We start from the raw sequence: 16,409 nt of genomic DNA, 5'->3' as shown, positions 1-16,409 counted from the left end.
CATGCATAGTCCCATGGGATGTTGGCTATCAACAACAAGGCAACTCCTATGACTAATTGGGAATGGGACGCAAGCGTAGGATTGATCACCCTGTCGCTGGCCGCCTTTGGGGAGGGTGTATAGTATGAAAGGCCGAAACACCCTAGGACCCAAAGGTTCACTACTGACGATGCGCTCCCCAAATTTCACCAGGCTCACTGTTTATGAACTCTTGGAAGTGCTTGCACAAAGGATAGTAACATCTCATCCTGTGTTCTTGGAATCTGAGCAAGACATTGCAATCCTGTACCTTTACCTTTTTATTGCCCAGAATACTCCACCACAGCACTTGTCAAGACATCACATTGATGCATTAATTGACGACCTTAATTTATTTAGTCAGATCCATTCATAGGTAATTGATGTTTGTTCAATATTAGGCTGTTAAACTATGGCGATTGACTGGGAGGTAGGGTGGGGGTTAAACAAATTGTTACTGCAAAGTTGGTAAAGGGCAGACAAAGATGGAGAGAGTTGATTTTGCCTCTCTCATGCTGCCAAGAGGGGGATTTACCGATTTTCAGATTAATCTGAAAAACTAGAAAAACGGGCCTCAATACAAATTTTTAGATGACCTGGCAACATTTTTTTTCGGATAGATCCGAAAATATGGTACCACAGGAATTGACGTCACTTCTATGATGTCACATCCGCATTTTTACCGCCAAGAGTGGTGTCACGTGGAATCTGAATTGGCCATTACTAATTCCAAAATCCAACATCTTTAAACCTCACTCACTCGTTAGAGTGAGGGTGTCAATTGTCACTGACAACGAGTACAATGTCACGTTCCCATGGCCACTTCAGAATCAGAATCTTTGTTTATCCTGGAGGAATCCCATCAGCTACAAAGCTCCTTTTCACAGATGTCCAGTCGGGGCGGGTCGGAAAGTTAAAACAACAAACAATAAAAAAAACACATAATTGGAGTGCAAAGTAGAGAAAAAGTAAGCAAGTCACTAAAAACAAATAATAATAGTATATTAGTACAGATTGCGTGAGTACATCAATTACCACCAATTTTTCAACACTCAATGCAAGCCTGGGCAAGGCAACAAAACAACAAAAACAGTTCCAGACCACACCGAGACAACACGCAGTCCCTCAATAATATTGCTCGTGAAAAATTGAACTATCGACACATAGGCAAGGATCAAAGTTACAAATCACATTGGCAAATGTGCTTGCATCCAGTGATATCTGTACATTTAATAATTCTGATATTAAAGGAGGAAACAAGGTTGTTGCAAAACTTTGGTGTTACAACAACTATAGATTGCCTTTTATCACGGTTAAAATACATCTCCGATTAGCACGTTTGGCTACGTACGGTGCAAATTAAGTTGGACGTCTTAGGTTTCATGGGCTTGACAATGGGATTCACGAATTAGCTAACTTTTGCACAGATTTGCCAATAAGGATTTTATGGATGAACAGGGCCCAATGTAGATTTCTTCTTGCGTCACGTGATGTGAGATTGCATTTTAAGTAGCGGTCACAATGTTGGGTCCTGAATGGTAGGTACATCCAATGCAAATTGAAGCACAGAATTATGAAGGGGGTTTGGTCTGTTAGTGTTTCGTTAGTAGCTGATCTGTAAGCAGCGTCACAGTAGTCAAAAAGTGGTAGAATGATAGCTTAAACAATTTGCAGGTGTAATAGAATGGGAAAACAGTGTTTATTTCTGTATGAAACCCTAATTTATATTCAATGAAGTCGAAATCGTGTTGGAGATTATGTTTTACTTCGTTTGGAGATTTATCCGATCATGGTAATGACAGTGTCATCAGCACTTTGAAGTGGGCCAGCGGATTTGTGAACATGGCACTTGGCCCAGCGGTCTGGACTATTTATTGGCTGCATGGAGCCAGCTTACCCTCTTTCATGAGCGTGCCAGCCCTCTCAGCTCCTGAACATCTCCACGACACAACTGTGACATCACTGTGTCAGCACAGAAGAGGGCCACTTCACACACTTGAGTCTCCATCTAAATGGAAATGCGCACTATCAATTAGATTTTTGGAAACAGCCATACCAGTCATCTCAGAGGGCTGTTAATTTTTTAATTAAACGTACACATGTTTTCTACATGCGACCGTATTTCAAAGGCTGTCGTGGGTGAGAAAAAAAATCACTATGCATGCATAAACAAATGAGTTCACAAGTGCAGTCAAATTTACAATAAGATGAATCGCCATTGGGAACGCAATTTGAATCCAGCAATACATTTCTCACTTCATACCAGTCTATATAAACGTGATGCTTGGGTCGGGATTTATAAAAAAAAAAATTATCTTGTCTTTCTCTGTTTGCCTGTAAACATTTGTGTAGGTTCTTGGTTAACAAAGGCATTACACATTAAAGTGATTCCCAGCTCATATATAGCATCGACGCGGTGCTCATAATCTGTTACAGCCCTGATGCAGTGGTGAAAAAATGTACATTCATATGGCAAAGGAGAATGTATCCATAGGACAACCACTGTTGAAATCCCCACAAAGTGGTACTTACTTTATCGACCCCAGAGGGATGATGGATTGACAGTGTGCTGTGCAATGCTGCATATATAAAACAGCAATTTAAACATTAAACAACTCGGGTCCACACGAAACTTAATTAGCCTACATTTGTGCTTTTTTAATTACACATGACTCAGCAAATTATTCTGTATTTGAAATAATGTATTGGTTATGTCTTTTGTCTGTATCTTTATTCTTCAATGTTGACATATCAAATACATTGCTTATCCCACAAGCTACATGCTTCAGTGTAAAAGTCTGGTTCAAATTCCTCTGCAATGTGTTTTCGGGTTGTACTGCGTTGCTGATAACACATTCCTGCGGAGGGAGCTGGTAGGAACGTTGGGTTGCTCGGTCAATGGCCAGGGTCAACGGCGGCGTGGTGTATTCCGCAAATATGCCCGACTGTGAAGGCGGGCACAAGCCGGCGTGAGTAGGTTAAACGTTGAGTTTTATAAGGACACCACGGGGTGACCAGCCACTCCCCACCCAGCCCCTCCCCACCCTCCCCTCCCACCCAGCCCCTCCCTGCACGACGGACACAATAATCCCCTGTGGGCTGGTGTAACCAGGAGGTTCCTACCAGTAAAATGCCCACCGTTTCACTCCACGTGCCTGGAGCTTCTTCAGGAATGGAACAACACATGGCACTTCCTGAAAACGCATCGGGGAGCTACGAATCACAACCACGAAGTTCAAAAGTTTGAAGCAATTTCTTTGAGCAAATCTTTTGAGGACGTCACCTTTCTTTCCGAAAATGACAGAGCACCCGCGTTTGCCATTTGAAATATATTCGTATAATTTGTATGCTTGTTCACCCCTCAGACATCCTCACTGAGTCTCATGACAACTTTCCCAGGAGGGTCCTGCGAGGGGATGACGATTGCTGCACAGGTTGTAGATGAGTGATTTTGTGGGTCATTTTTTTTCTTCCAAATTTGTGAAGCAGATAGTCGCGTATTTTTCTTACGGTTGATACGCGCACGGTGTTATAATCAGGGCGGCCGCTGGATTCACACCGTTTAACCTCTGGAAAAAAACAACGAACGTGTTTACCCCGCTGGGCCACGCCACCGTCTCGCATCAGCCATTGCACGAGCGTGGCTCTTCATATCACTCCCCTCCCAACATTTAATTAGCACAAAATCCCCACAAATAACCCCCGCCACACAACATCGCTGACATTTTAACCTGACTGACAATATCGCTTACTCCCAATTTTTACACGGGGTCAAAACTAAGCGCGAATTTGCATAACAATAATCCGAGTCATATGAACAATTAATGTTTGCACGTCTATTAACATACGGAGGACTAATGCTGAATCGGTTTGCACGCTGCGTTTTGAACGCAGTGACCTGGGTGTAATTATTGGACTCGGTTAACATCAGCGTCGAGCGACATCTGAATCGTTCCTGGCCAACATCCTCATGCCCACCCATTTCACCAGCCCACGCTGACTAGCGTGCTGAAGTACGGTTGAGCAACCTGCATAACCGACATGGTGTCAAGAGGCCATCATCCAACAATAGATTTACAAACAGCTGTAATTCATTACTATGCTTACCATATAGTGGAGATACACCCCCAACCACCCATCTCTCACTAAACCTCTGATTAGCACGCTTGGCTGCGTATGGTACGAAAGAAGTTCAACATACAGTACATACATACATAAACACAAGGACTGGACATTTACATTTCATGTAGTTGTTCAATGGCTTCCTCTTCGGATAACCTACATGTGTCCGTTCTCCCTCTCGTAACTGTGAGGTTTCTCCGGAACATGCGTGTGCCATGTGTCGCATGCACCTCTTACGTGCATCGACAAACCTTGTGGAGGTCATGTCGGCCATCCCCAACCGCCAAGCGAGCAAGCTGGACTTCCTAATTAAGGATCTGATTCCAATTAACCCAGAAACTCTCTGACCCCTTGGGCGAGGCGGGGGGGGGGCAATAGTTGTTTGTAGTTGGGCAGTGTTGAGGTTTGTGGAGGGGGGGGGGGGATAAAATGGGTGGTAGAATTCCAGCGACTGCTGGACAAAGCGAAGAATCGGATTTCACAAAATATATGGTCATTTCCTGAGCAGACGATGTACAGCAATTCAGAGAATGGCCAGTCAGCCGCAGCAGATAGGGTTACTGCTACCTGTCCAGGTTAATATGTCACAGCCAGGACCTACAATTTAGAAAAAATGCGAGGAATGAGTTGGAACAAAACTGCGTGTATTTTGGCGACCATTAAAGGCAAAACTATTGACCGGCAATGATCTGCAATCTACAGTTTGACATTTACGTTGAATTTAATGTTTTTTTAATGTGTATTGTACATCACGCGGTATATTACTGGGAAAACTTCGTACAGCAAAGCAACACCAACCTAAAGAGTTTTTTTAATATATATAAACAATGATGATACTGCTTTGGCAGTGGTGCACAAGTAAAAGTATCAAATACTCATCTCGTTTGTAAATAACACTGCCATGAAGGGAATTATATACACCGAGAAAGGCAACGTTTAAGGCAATAACCCTTCTTCATAGCTGCTTCTTCTTCATAGTAGAGGTGTTCTCTGTTTTTAAGATGGACATTGCTTAAAATGTCACCAATTTATACTTGTTCCTTTTTGTGCAGCGTTTTTGAAGAACATGTTTAGTTTTATTGTAACGTTTTCTACAAACATTTTACTTGTTAGGGTTTTACTTAAATGATGTAAAAAATATCTACATCTGTAGTTGTGGCTGGCAATGTGGTTCTGAAGCTGTATTACAAATGTATTTTTGTAACAGCTGGCTTAACTCCAAACACTGACCACTACTTCAATGCATTTCCAAATACTTTATTTCCAAACTTTTATTTTTTAAAGCGTTGGCGTTTTTTGATGAGGGGAAAAAAATGAGTTGAAAAGAAAAATGCACACTTCATTTTTGTACCGCCGAATGTTTGCTTGGCTGTTGGTAAATTTTTTTGGTATTTTTGTGACTGCTGAAAATAATGAGGGCCCGCGGTTGGTAGGAGTGACTTCAGGCTTCGCGAGTTGAGTAGGCCTCAACCAGGCTGATGTTCTTAGCTTAAATAACGACACACAATGCCAGTGATATTTGTATTGTTATAATAGAGGTTTTGCTACGTGCAACAAACAGGCTTTTAAGTTAAGCTCTTAATATTGATACATAATGTATCTATGAAAGGAAATGCGTACTGTTTGCATTTGCGGTCGTATGCTGCATTCACGAAAGCCTGATGTTAGGCTGGCATGGGCATGAATGCTGATGGTTGCTCAGGTCTTGTGCTTTAGGTCAGCTGTCGGTTTAATGAAATCCAGTGCCGCATAGAACATTGGGCAAATGTTCTTTTGGCATTTGATAATAAAAAAACAGCAGCATATCGTTGTGCCTGGATGTGAACGTTTTCAATCGGTGCATATGGCCAGAAAATGCGTGCGGTTTTGGAAACATGGACAACGTGACAAGAAAGGGGCAAAAGCATGGATTGCACACACATGTAAAGTAGGAGCCGACACCAGATTGCAGGGGTCTCGTCCTTTATTCCTTTCCTTCCATCCACACCTGTCCCCCAGCCGTCAACAATATCGTTCCCGCCAAAGGCCCCTTCTTCCCGCCCGTTCTCTCCTTATATCTCCTCGATCACCCCTCCCACTAACCCATCTATTGGTGGGAATCCTTCCCCTAACACCCCTACACACACATCGAAGCATGGAGACATCCACACTTGGAATTGTAGCGAAAGACAGAAAGAGGAAATGCATGGACCAGAGAGTAAATGCAAATTAGACACATAATATTGGCCGCAAAGTAGCACAAGTGGCCTTGGGCACGAGGTATATTTAGAAGGAACGATGGCGCATGTACGCACTGGTCACAGAACGGCAGCAAGGCGAGGGGACACACATGAGAGGGAGCACACGTGAGAGGAAATGGAGCAATGGAGTCGGTGAATCCCGATGAATGTATGTATGTTGAACCTCTTTCGCACCGTACGTAGCCAACCTTGCTAATCCGTAGGAATGAGGTGGATCTTGGAATCGTGGGACCATGAAAAGGGGTGACAACTTGAGGAAGCCTTTATCCAGCGATGGATACATCACGGTTAATTATGATAGATTTTCCTTTTACACTGTGAATCATTGATTATAGTTCCTATTCTTTTATTGGTAATGTATGTCATTAGACCCATGTGATGACAAGCTGTCTACCTTATAGCTTCGCTCAAGAAGAGCTTTAGAGGCAGCATGTTATATTTGAAAATAATAAAACATATTTTCCTTTACAATAAAACATCCCCACGTTTTTAATACTCACAAACTGAACACACGTGCAGATTTTAAGCACATTCCAAGCTCTTTTTTTTTTCTCCCCACAAAATAATTGTTTTGATAGTGAGGCTTACTGGTAACATGCCGTTATGCCCCGAGAGGAAAGGTTTCAATAAGTTCAGTTCGGAAACATGGAACACCGTGACAAGCGTGAACAACGCATGGATTACACGATGACGTTGACAGAATGAGTAATGCATGGATCGGAGAAGATAAAATGCAAATCAGAGACATCAGATTTAACACGTAGGCTTCCACAATTCTGGCTGTCGCCTGATGATGCTGGTTGTAATTCATGGCGAAACGTCGTACTCGAATTGTTAATGTTGTGGGTTTACTCTCCAACACACCGGTGTGCTGTACTAGTCACGAATTCGCATGTTTCGTTTACGTGACAAACCTTACTCATCGACTGTTGGGTGGTGGCGGATTTAACGACACATTTATATTCACGCGATATAAAAGACTGGATGGGTTTGGGCAGAGTGTATTACTAGAACAATGAAAGACTAAATGAGAAGCACATTGATCATTAACAAAGACTTAATTGTATGTTGAAACAACAACAAAAAATCGGGACATCAATTGAATGGATGATGACCGGTGGGGGAGACTGGTGACGGAGTGGCAGCTAAAGGAGGAAAAAAAGACTCCTGAGAGGACAAACGCCGCGGAGATGGAGCAAATGAGATCAGTTCCCGTGCAGGAGTAAGAATGATTGTGGCGTCGTAGGTTTAATGGGGAATGGTCACAGAAAAGCTGAGGCCTTCATCCAGAAGTGGATAGATAATTTTGATATTGATATGGTTCTAATATCCAAACACTCATCGAACTACTTGTGTAAAGTAGGAGAGGTTTTACTATTAATCCAACAAGAAATAGCAAACAATCGAAGTATTGTTAAAATCCCATTTCATGCACTCCGAGTATCGTCAAATGAAACTGATTTCCTGCTCTGCTGAGGAGTGAGGCATTGGTGCTCATTTTTTGATTACAGCCCTGAGCTAGTGGTGGAAATTACAGATTCCGAAGGTGGAGGAGCTCCTATCGACGGGACAGTCACTATACACTTCTCCACAAATGGATAGTCTGTTCTCCTAGAATACGTGTTTTCAAAACGCGTATTGGATACAACGTGATGAATGTATTAGGAAACATTTTTTTATAACGCGGATGTGCATTGGAACACATTCCTGCGGAGGGAGCTGGTAGGAACGTTGGGTTGCTCGGTCAATGGTCAGGGTCAACGGCGCCGTGGTGTATTCCGCAAATATGCCCGACTGTGAGGGCGGGCACAAGCTGGCGTGAGTAGGTTAAACGTTGAGTTTTATAAGGGCACCACGGGGTGACCAGCCCCTCCCCACCCAGCCCCACCGCCACCCAACGATTGTTGGTGCTCAATGCATCCCTATTATCTGCATATTTTCACACCTAAAAAAGAAGAGTGATCCAGAGGTTGCAGAAAATGCATCATCTTATCCGCATTTAATCTCAAAAGTAATAGGATTCACATTCGGAGAAATTGGCAGCGCCCTATAACGGCGATGGGATCACGGCGCACAAATGCGACGTTTGGCCCACGCGTCAGAGGCACCGAAATAGAAATTGTCAGAGTGATCTGGTGCCCAAGTGCTAACCTGATCCTCAAACACCAAAGGGCATGGGGGTCACGGCTGGCGGATGCACGTGGGGGGTGAGGGGAGGGGGTCCAGAGGTGGAGGGTCACAGGGAGTGAGGAGCGGAAATAATTTAGGATATCAGGTCAGGTTCAATGACCTGATCAGCGTCAGCCTCTCACCGGATCGCTGCTACGGGCAGTGCAGTGGGAAACCCGCTGCCATCAAATAACAACGTACGCACACATACAAAAACAAAGATCCCCCGTATAGCCTTAAAAGACTGCTGGGGCAAGCGCTGTTAGCGAGCACCTATGAAGGCCGGCACGGGTCGCGAGGGGGTGGATGGCCAGCATCACGCCCGGCCGATCTTTTCCACCACACCAGGTACTCATTTGAGGCTGAGTCGACCCAGGGGAGGAGGCCCAGAACCAGTTCAGATAATCGTCACTGGTATTGGTCATGAGCAGCAATCGAACTCGGGTGGCCAGGTTCGTTGCGCAGCGCGCTAACTGCTACACTACCGCTCCCCACGTATGCGCACACGGACACACACACACGCACTTGTCAGCTTGCTCAGAGTGTAGCACAACATTATAATGCTCCTACTTGTCTGTTCCGTACTGTTAGTCATTAATGTTTTTATTTAAATATATATACAAGCAGACCCATGTGCGTGTGTTTCCAATATTTTAAATAGAAGCCCAGATGGAGTCGTTCATTGCCGTGATATTTTGTGCATATGCAGCTTCTGATGTACATGCTATTCGCTTAGTTTAGTAAATACAGTGAGCAGCGTCCTTGCGATGTACCCTTTAGAATGTTACAAACTTACATATATCATTAGACCTCCTTTGCCAGTACCACAATATAATAATAGGGTTTTCCCCTTTTGTATTGTAGCTAATGCAAACATGAATCCTTGTAAAAAGGTTTCAGTTTTGTTGCCAGGAAATAGGGGAAAATCCCAATGTTACATATGTTGTTGAATGGACACCATTGGAGTGTAACGCGTCAATTTTTTTGCACTGATTGCAGATGAAGTTCAATTTTGATGTGCACATATGCAATATCTGCCCATCGCTTCTTTGATGCGTCCTTAAGTGCATTTGCAAAAGAAAGGAACGCGTGTGCAGAACGTATCGCGAGTTTCATAAGTTAATGAGCACTGCACATGCATGGAAATAAATGTTTAGAGGGTCAATTCCTATGCTGGAACCCAAAGTGATGTGACGACTGTTCATTTTGCTTGTGCGTAAGTGTCCGTTGCCGTTTTGCTGCTGTGTACCCGCTGTCCCGTGCGTTTTCGGGTTATCCCGCGCGTTGTTCGGCACGATGTCCGACGTTTTGCTGCACTTCCTGGGGAGCTTCCTGAAGGGTTTCTGACGAAGCTCCCAGCACGGGGAGCAAAAACGTCGGACATTTTGCTAAACAGCAAACCCGACATCAGCGTCACTATGCAGCATCCTGTGCAAAACAAAAGAATACATTTCCGGGAAGGATAATAATGGAAAAAGCAACAGAGTATAATAACAAGGGCACTTTTTGAAGACAGACCGAGATCACAAGGCAGTGATAGAGAGGTGAGTTGAGGATCGGGTTGGAGTGCTTAAAAAATATATATAATTTTAAAGTGAAGAGCAACATGCATTTTGCCTTACGGAGGAAATATTTGTTTTGGATAAGTGCATATGTCTACGTATGCCGGGTTTTTCCTGAAAGAAATAATAGAGGCTTTTTAGGGCATATAAGCGAACTAACAATCATATCAAATAAAAGGTGGCTAAGTGTATTTGTATATTGATTGGTGATAAGTTTGCATTGCTGAGTAATTAGTATGACGATCTGTGATTGCGTAGTTTTGGGGGGGGGGGGAGGGGGGGTCGGAGAGAATACCTCCGTGATATTCCGTGATCAAGATATTTCCCCTAAATTTCAAAGTCACCGTGGTCTGATGAGACCGCGGTCCCAACTCCAGTGCACTGGAGTGTGCTTCGAGTTGACCCCAGTTCGAATTGCAGAACAACGCTAGTCAATTGCAGCAAAGTGAACACTGAAATGACAACAACAACAACAAAAATGGGGCAAGGTGAAAGATCACGCACAAGAAGCGTGGAGAGATTACACGCTTCGAATCACCCCGAGAGATGCACCACCTTCGAAAGATCCCCAACCCCCCCCAAAAAATAAGCCTGTTGTCTTGCTAGTCAGGGTTACTGCTTAAATCGTATGACCTCCCCTGAACCTCCGTTAAAGGTAAGTGCTCATCTTCGACACCTCAGCTTGCCCTCGGAAACGATTGTCGACAGGTATCGGCATACGGCGTTAATGAACGCGGCTTCGTTCACCGAATGTGTTTTTTAAATCCTTTATATTAAGTTCGCTTGCTTGCTTGCGCGCTTACGACCGTGCAAATCTTTTGGTCGTTTTTTAACCCACTTCCCGTGATCCAATCGAGCTGACATTTTGCACACAGACTCGTTGACAATTTATTTTCGTGAATTTTTTTTTACATAACTTTACACTTTTTAGGAATTTTTTTTATATTTAATTACCAATTGCTTAATGGTGGCAGGCAATCATCTGACCCATAGGTGGCAGCCATCTCAAGCCAGAGGACGAAAGGACTCTAGCCGCCACGCATATAAAGGATTTATAGTGAAAAACTTTGTTTTTACGGGTTAATTTTTCACCGTCGCTTTGAAAATAGGACCCGCGTCCCGTTGTGTACAAAGAACATTTCTGCTGGATTTTGTCTTCAATCGCCGGATCTGTTGAGACGTAACGATGCTTCGCTAGGTAAATGATATAATCATTATCCACTGCTGTTCTCTAGCTGTCACAGATTATGAGTCTCTTTTCGACATCGCAATACAGTCGTCCAGAAGTATTAATCTTAGATGGGAGCCTGACTTCTAACTTCTGGTTAGTATGTCCTCAGAAGTCACAAAGCCCTCTAAGTGGGTCGGCATCTCATTGCTCGTTGTTCTGAAGCAGTGCATTTTGTAGGGATGGTCAAATTGCATTGACTCTACCGAGATCAGACCTCAGCCCACTTTTCCTTATTTTGCACTACCATCACCGATTAGTGGCAAATTTGAGCCGCATAATACCAAGGCAGACATCGCAGAGAGCATGTTATGGAGTGCACACTTGGGCAGACATTAAGGTTAACCTTGTTAATAATTTGACAGAAGATTGTTGTACAAAACTACCCATCAAACAAACATTAAAAGTAAGGACAGTTATAAGATTTGGACTTGAGCCTGCAATTGTTTTTCTTCCACTTGGCAAACAATTCCCACCCTCAAAATACATACATCATGATAAAGGCCTATAGCCTAGGCTATAGGCTGAGCACGGACAAAGCAAATAAAACCCATTACATATTTGTTATAAAATACTAAACTGCTTATTGTATTCATTTGTTGTAAGCTGCATTCGAGTGGTTTTCATGATTCTCATGATCCCAACCGAGAATAAGATTCTGCCGGCCTAGTGGAATCACCACTGGGATGTAAGGCTCTCAATGGTGGATTCCAGCAGCTTCGTGTGTCTGTAGCCTTGGTTATACACGTGTCTGCTTCGTACATTCTGGCTCGGCATGGGCCCTCCATTCTTGCCAGAATGAATTCCACATCAGAATTCCAGTTGGAATCGGGCCAAATCCACATTGTGGGCATCAGCGGGGTTAAATATCCCACACTAACACAGCCACCTCGCTCGCCGAGCTCGACGTTGCTTCTCTGCGATCTCTCACATTAACACGCTAATCTCTCACATTAACATGCTAATCTCTCACATTAACATAGCCGCCTCCAGCCACACGTGGAGGCCGTTCTCCTATCTTACATTAACAAGCTAATCTCTCACATTAACACGCTAATCTCTCACATTAACATAGCCGCCTCTACACGATCGTCGTGGAGGTCGCCCTCCGATCTTACATTAACATCATTAGCCCCACCCACTTCGTTTATGACTCTTGGGCTACACCCATTTTAAACCTTTAAAACAGTGTGCTTCAGCAGCTTTCCCCCTCTTTTTTGCCTCCTGATGACGATCGCTTGTGTTGTGATCGAAACGTCGTAGTTTAAAAAAAAATTGTTATTTTCTTTGAACCTATCGACGTGACTTCTGCAGTCACGAAAGCTTGAAGTCAAGATTCTGATTCCTGTTTGGGAGCAGCAGATTTTCAAGACAATAAACACATTGGAGTGTTTTAACCTGCGCTGTTATTTTACATTTTCTCTTCACCTCTGCTGTTGTAGTCATCAAATGAAATGTGACATCAGAAGTACAAATTGCGTTGGAAGTGGGTGAGTGACCTCCCAATTGGCCACAAAGTGATGATTGAGTAATGGGCTTCGGCATATCCCACGGGCTCATTTATCAAATTGCTCGAATGGATTTCATACCATCCTTGTCACTTATAGATTTTCTTGTTTTGCTACAATTGGAGCCCCTGCTTTTGAGACAGCTATCAAGTGAACCGTTTTTGGTCTGTGTGCACTTGTGTATTGGTTTCCGTTATGATGATTTTACATATGTAGTGTGATGGACGGACGCACACACTGGAGTTGGAGGCAACACGTTTATATTACAACTCCCCAACAGGGTAACTCACTAAACGTACACTGGTTCTACTGCTAAGTGATAGCTACACAGTTAACTATGTGAGCAGCGGGTTAACTACCCGTACGGGTCAGTCATTGAGGCTTTTCAGCGTAAATAAGCGAGTTAACAATGATATTAAATAGAGGTGCCTAAATGCATTTGTAAATTGATTGGGGATAAGTTTGCATTGCTGAACAATTATGAAAAAGATGTGTGATTTTACAGTTCTGGGGGGAAAAACAACTCCAATGATATTCCGTGATCAAGATATTTCCCCTATATTTCAAAGTCACCGTGATCTGATACCACGTTCCCAACCCCAGTTAACTAGAGTGTACTTTGAGTTGGTCCCAGTTTGAGTTGAAGAACGCGAGTTGATTTAAGCAAAGTGACGTTTCCGTGATTTATCCGAGTTTGCCAAGTTATTGCGCGAGTTTGACAGATTCAATTTTTAAACCTCAGATGTTAATCACCTCGCCTGGTATACAGGAGGTCATGGTGTTGATCCCGACCCTGACGCCTGTACATTTGGAATTTGCATGTATTCCCCGTGGTCACGTGGATTTTTCTCAGGGTCCTCGTTTTTTTCCCCTCCACATTTAGAAACAGGCGTTAAGAGTATTTTGCTGCTATGAATTTCGACATGATAAACCACAGCATTGAGCTATCGTTTGTGTCCAGGTCGCTTCCAAAAAATGGCTTGTATAGCTCAGTAGGCCTTACCTGGTACAATAAAAAAAAGTGTAATAGTTTAGTTTAATAGTTTTAAATGGTATGTGAAATGTTCCCACGGCCCACAACATTACTGACCGTAATACATTTGAACTTCTGCTCATTCCGAACTGCGATGAAGAAAATTCAGGCCAGGCCCATGAAAGTGAAACTGGCCTGTTGAATTTTGGCCTCCAGCCCGTGATGACAGCCAAGTTTATGGAAAACGTAGAAACGGTGCCTGAGAGGGGGGGGACGGGAGGCAGTTATGGGTGTGAGATGTTGCTTGTGTGACCTTGTTAAGGCTCCTTGTGGAGCTCACTTTCCACCGGCTGTGGCAAAAAACGGCGGAGCGGCTGCGAGTCTCACGACCTCTTTGCAAGTGCTCGTTGCTTCAGAAAGCTTTTCATGTCATGTTTATTATACTGTTTACACTGAACACAGCAGATGACTAAACTCCATAACGTTCATTCTGACCTTCGAGTTACGAGCCTGAAGGGCCTACAGTCGGGCTAAATTATTGTGCTTCGCAATGGACGACGGAAACCATATCTGTTTTCTTTACTTAAGTTATGGAATGCTGAACAGGCACAACTGAAAGTGTTCACGTTCAAAGGCATTTACGGCAACCTCATGAAACACAGCGAACTTTTTTCATTTTCTAAATGTTACACAGGAACGGCTTGTTTTTTTTCGGACGGTTCAGAAAAATTTCCAAACTGAAAAGACGTAACCTCGTCAAAAGTGTGCCCATTACCTACGTGGCAGTGACCCGGTAACCACCTCGAGTTGCATAACCCTGGGAGTGTGGCAATTGCCTTCTGTCTTCTTGGTTCTTTCGGTAAAGTCACGTAGAAGGGAAATAATAAAATAATAAAACATGTACCGTTCCGGCCTTCATAGGTGCTCGCTAACAGCACTTGCCCCTACAGTCTGTTCAGGCTATACGGGGGATCTTTGTATATTGAACTTCATTCACACTGTGCATAAGCCAACCGTGCTAATCAGAGGTGCAGATGAAGGGCAACAAATGAAACACAATAAGCAGCTCCAAAGAAAATGCTTAAATCTAGTCCTAAAGTGCATCGCTGATGTTGGCCGTGAGCGAGAATCGAACTTGAGTGCGTGACATCTCATCAACACGCCAGCATTTGTGTGCTTTGTATTTAAGAGTATTTCACCTGCTGCCGGTATTATTATTTAATTTTGTCAATATATATTTTCCAGTGATTGTTGCAAATGTGCTTCCCCCCCCCTCTGTGCTGGACACAGAAGGTTCATGGACACGATGATAGAAGAAATTCCGGGGGGTGCCTTCAGTGACCTTCCCAACATTACAAAAATGTGAGTGCACATTTGCATTGTCCTGCGACTTGCGTTTACAGCCCGTGCTGCATCCAAACATTGGCTCACTCCGGCTCGGTGGTGTCTGTAATAGGATTTCTGTGATATAATGTTCATGATACCATACGATAGGAAATCCCACAATACCACAACAACAATATCCGTTTCCCCTAACACTTGGAATTGTATTTTGTTTCTATCGCATTGTTTTTGTGTTTTAATATACTTCCAGTATGAATATATTTTACTTAAAAGTTTTCAATTGCAGTTTATTCAACAAAAGCTGCCTATGAGTCTTCTAATCGTTGCAACTTTACTCTGCATAATGCCTTCAATGCACATCAATCTACAGTGATTACAATACCGTTGGTTACGCAAGAAGTATGTTGGTAATTACATTTTACTTAGGAAGTTCTGACAATTACTCAGGAATATATTTAGCAATAGCTTTTGTATGTATGTTTAACTTCTTTCGCACCATATGTAGCCAACTGTGCTAATCGGAGGTGTGGAGGGAGAACAACAATGGGAATGAAATATTTTAGATGAATGTAACTTAGATAATGATGGGGTTTTTTCTTCCAATTACTCGCCTTTTGCCCATCCAAGGACGGGTGTATTGCAGCCAATCTGAAACTTGCAAGCGAAAAGCAGACCGCCACGTGATATTCATTCCATTAATGCGCGTGCAATGTGTCAGGGCGCGGTGACACAGACCTATATAATTTAAAGGTCATAATCCCTTGTTCATCACGACGTCCTTTTTACTTTGATGTCTCAACAGCAATACGGAGATCACGTGACGTGAGGGTTCTGCCTTTGTAGTGAGGGTTGTGAGTTGACGCCGAGGAGGGGGGAGGAGGCACCTCGCCCCCCATGTGGAGTGACGTCACCCGCTAATTATTATGAATTGGGGGGGGGGTGTCCATTTGGAGGACGTCACCTTATAATGATTATTAATGAGGGAGGCTGTTCGATGTGGTGTGACGTCACTTGCGCATGATTATTAGTGAGGGGGGGAGTACTCCATATTGAGTGACGTCACCCACTCATGATTATTAATGAGGAGGGGTGGGGGGGGGTGTCCATTTGGAGGACGTCACCTGCTCATGAATATTAATGAGGGGGCTGGTCGATGTGGAGTGACGTCACGAGTGTTAAGGACAGACATTCCTTGGTGATTTTAGTAGGTATTCTGGGTCTTATATTTTCTATATTACTCCCCCC

The 16,409-nt window shown here is 43.5% G+C and overlaps 1 protein-coding gene across 3 annotated transcripts in view; it reads left to right on the top strand.

Moving 5' to 3' along the window:
• Positions 1 to 16,409, top strand: part of LOC133342374 (thyrotropin receptor-like) — a 46,305-nt gene that overhangs the window by 17,682 nt on the left and 12,214 nt on the right. For all 3 annotated transcript variants that reach the window (XM_061551496.1, XM_061551497.1, XM_061551494.1), the window contains exon 2: positions 15,111 to 15,182. In XM_061551496.1, coding sequence (XP_061407480.1) covers positions 15,111 to 15,182 — 72 coding nt within the window. The remainder of the gene's footprint in view (positions 1 to 15,110; positions 15,183 to 16,409) is intronic.

Source organism: Lethenteron reissneri, chromosome 14, assembly GCF_015708825.2.
Source record: "Lethenteron reissneri isolate LAM-NWPU_2019-01 chromosome 14, ASM1570882v1, whole genome shotgun sequence".
Classification (NCBI taxonomy): domain Eukaryota; kingdom Metazoa; phylum Chordata; class Hyperoartia; order Petromyzontiformes; family Petromyzontidae; genus Lethenteron; species Lethenteron reissneri.
Note: the sequence above shows the minus strand (reverse complement) of the source record. Positions and strands in the feature narration are given on the sequence as shown.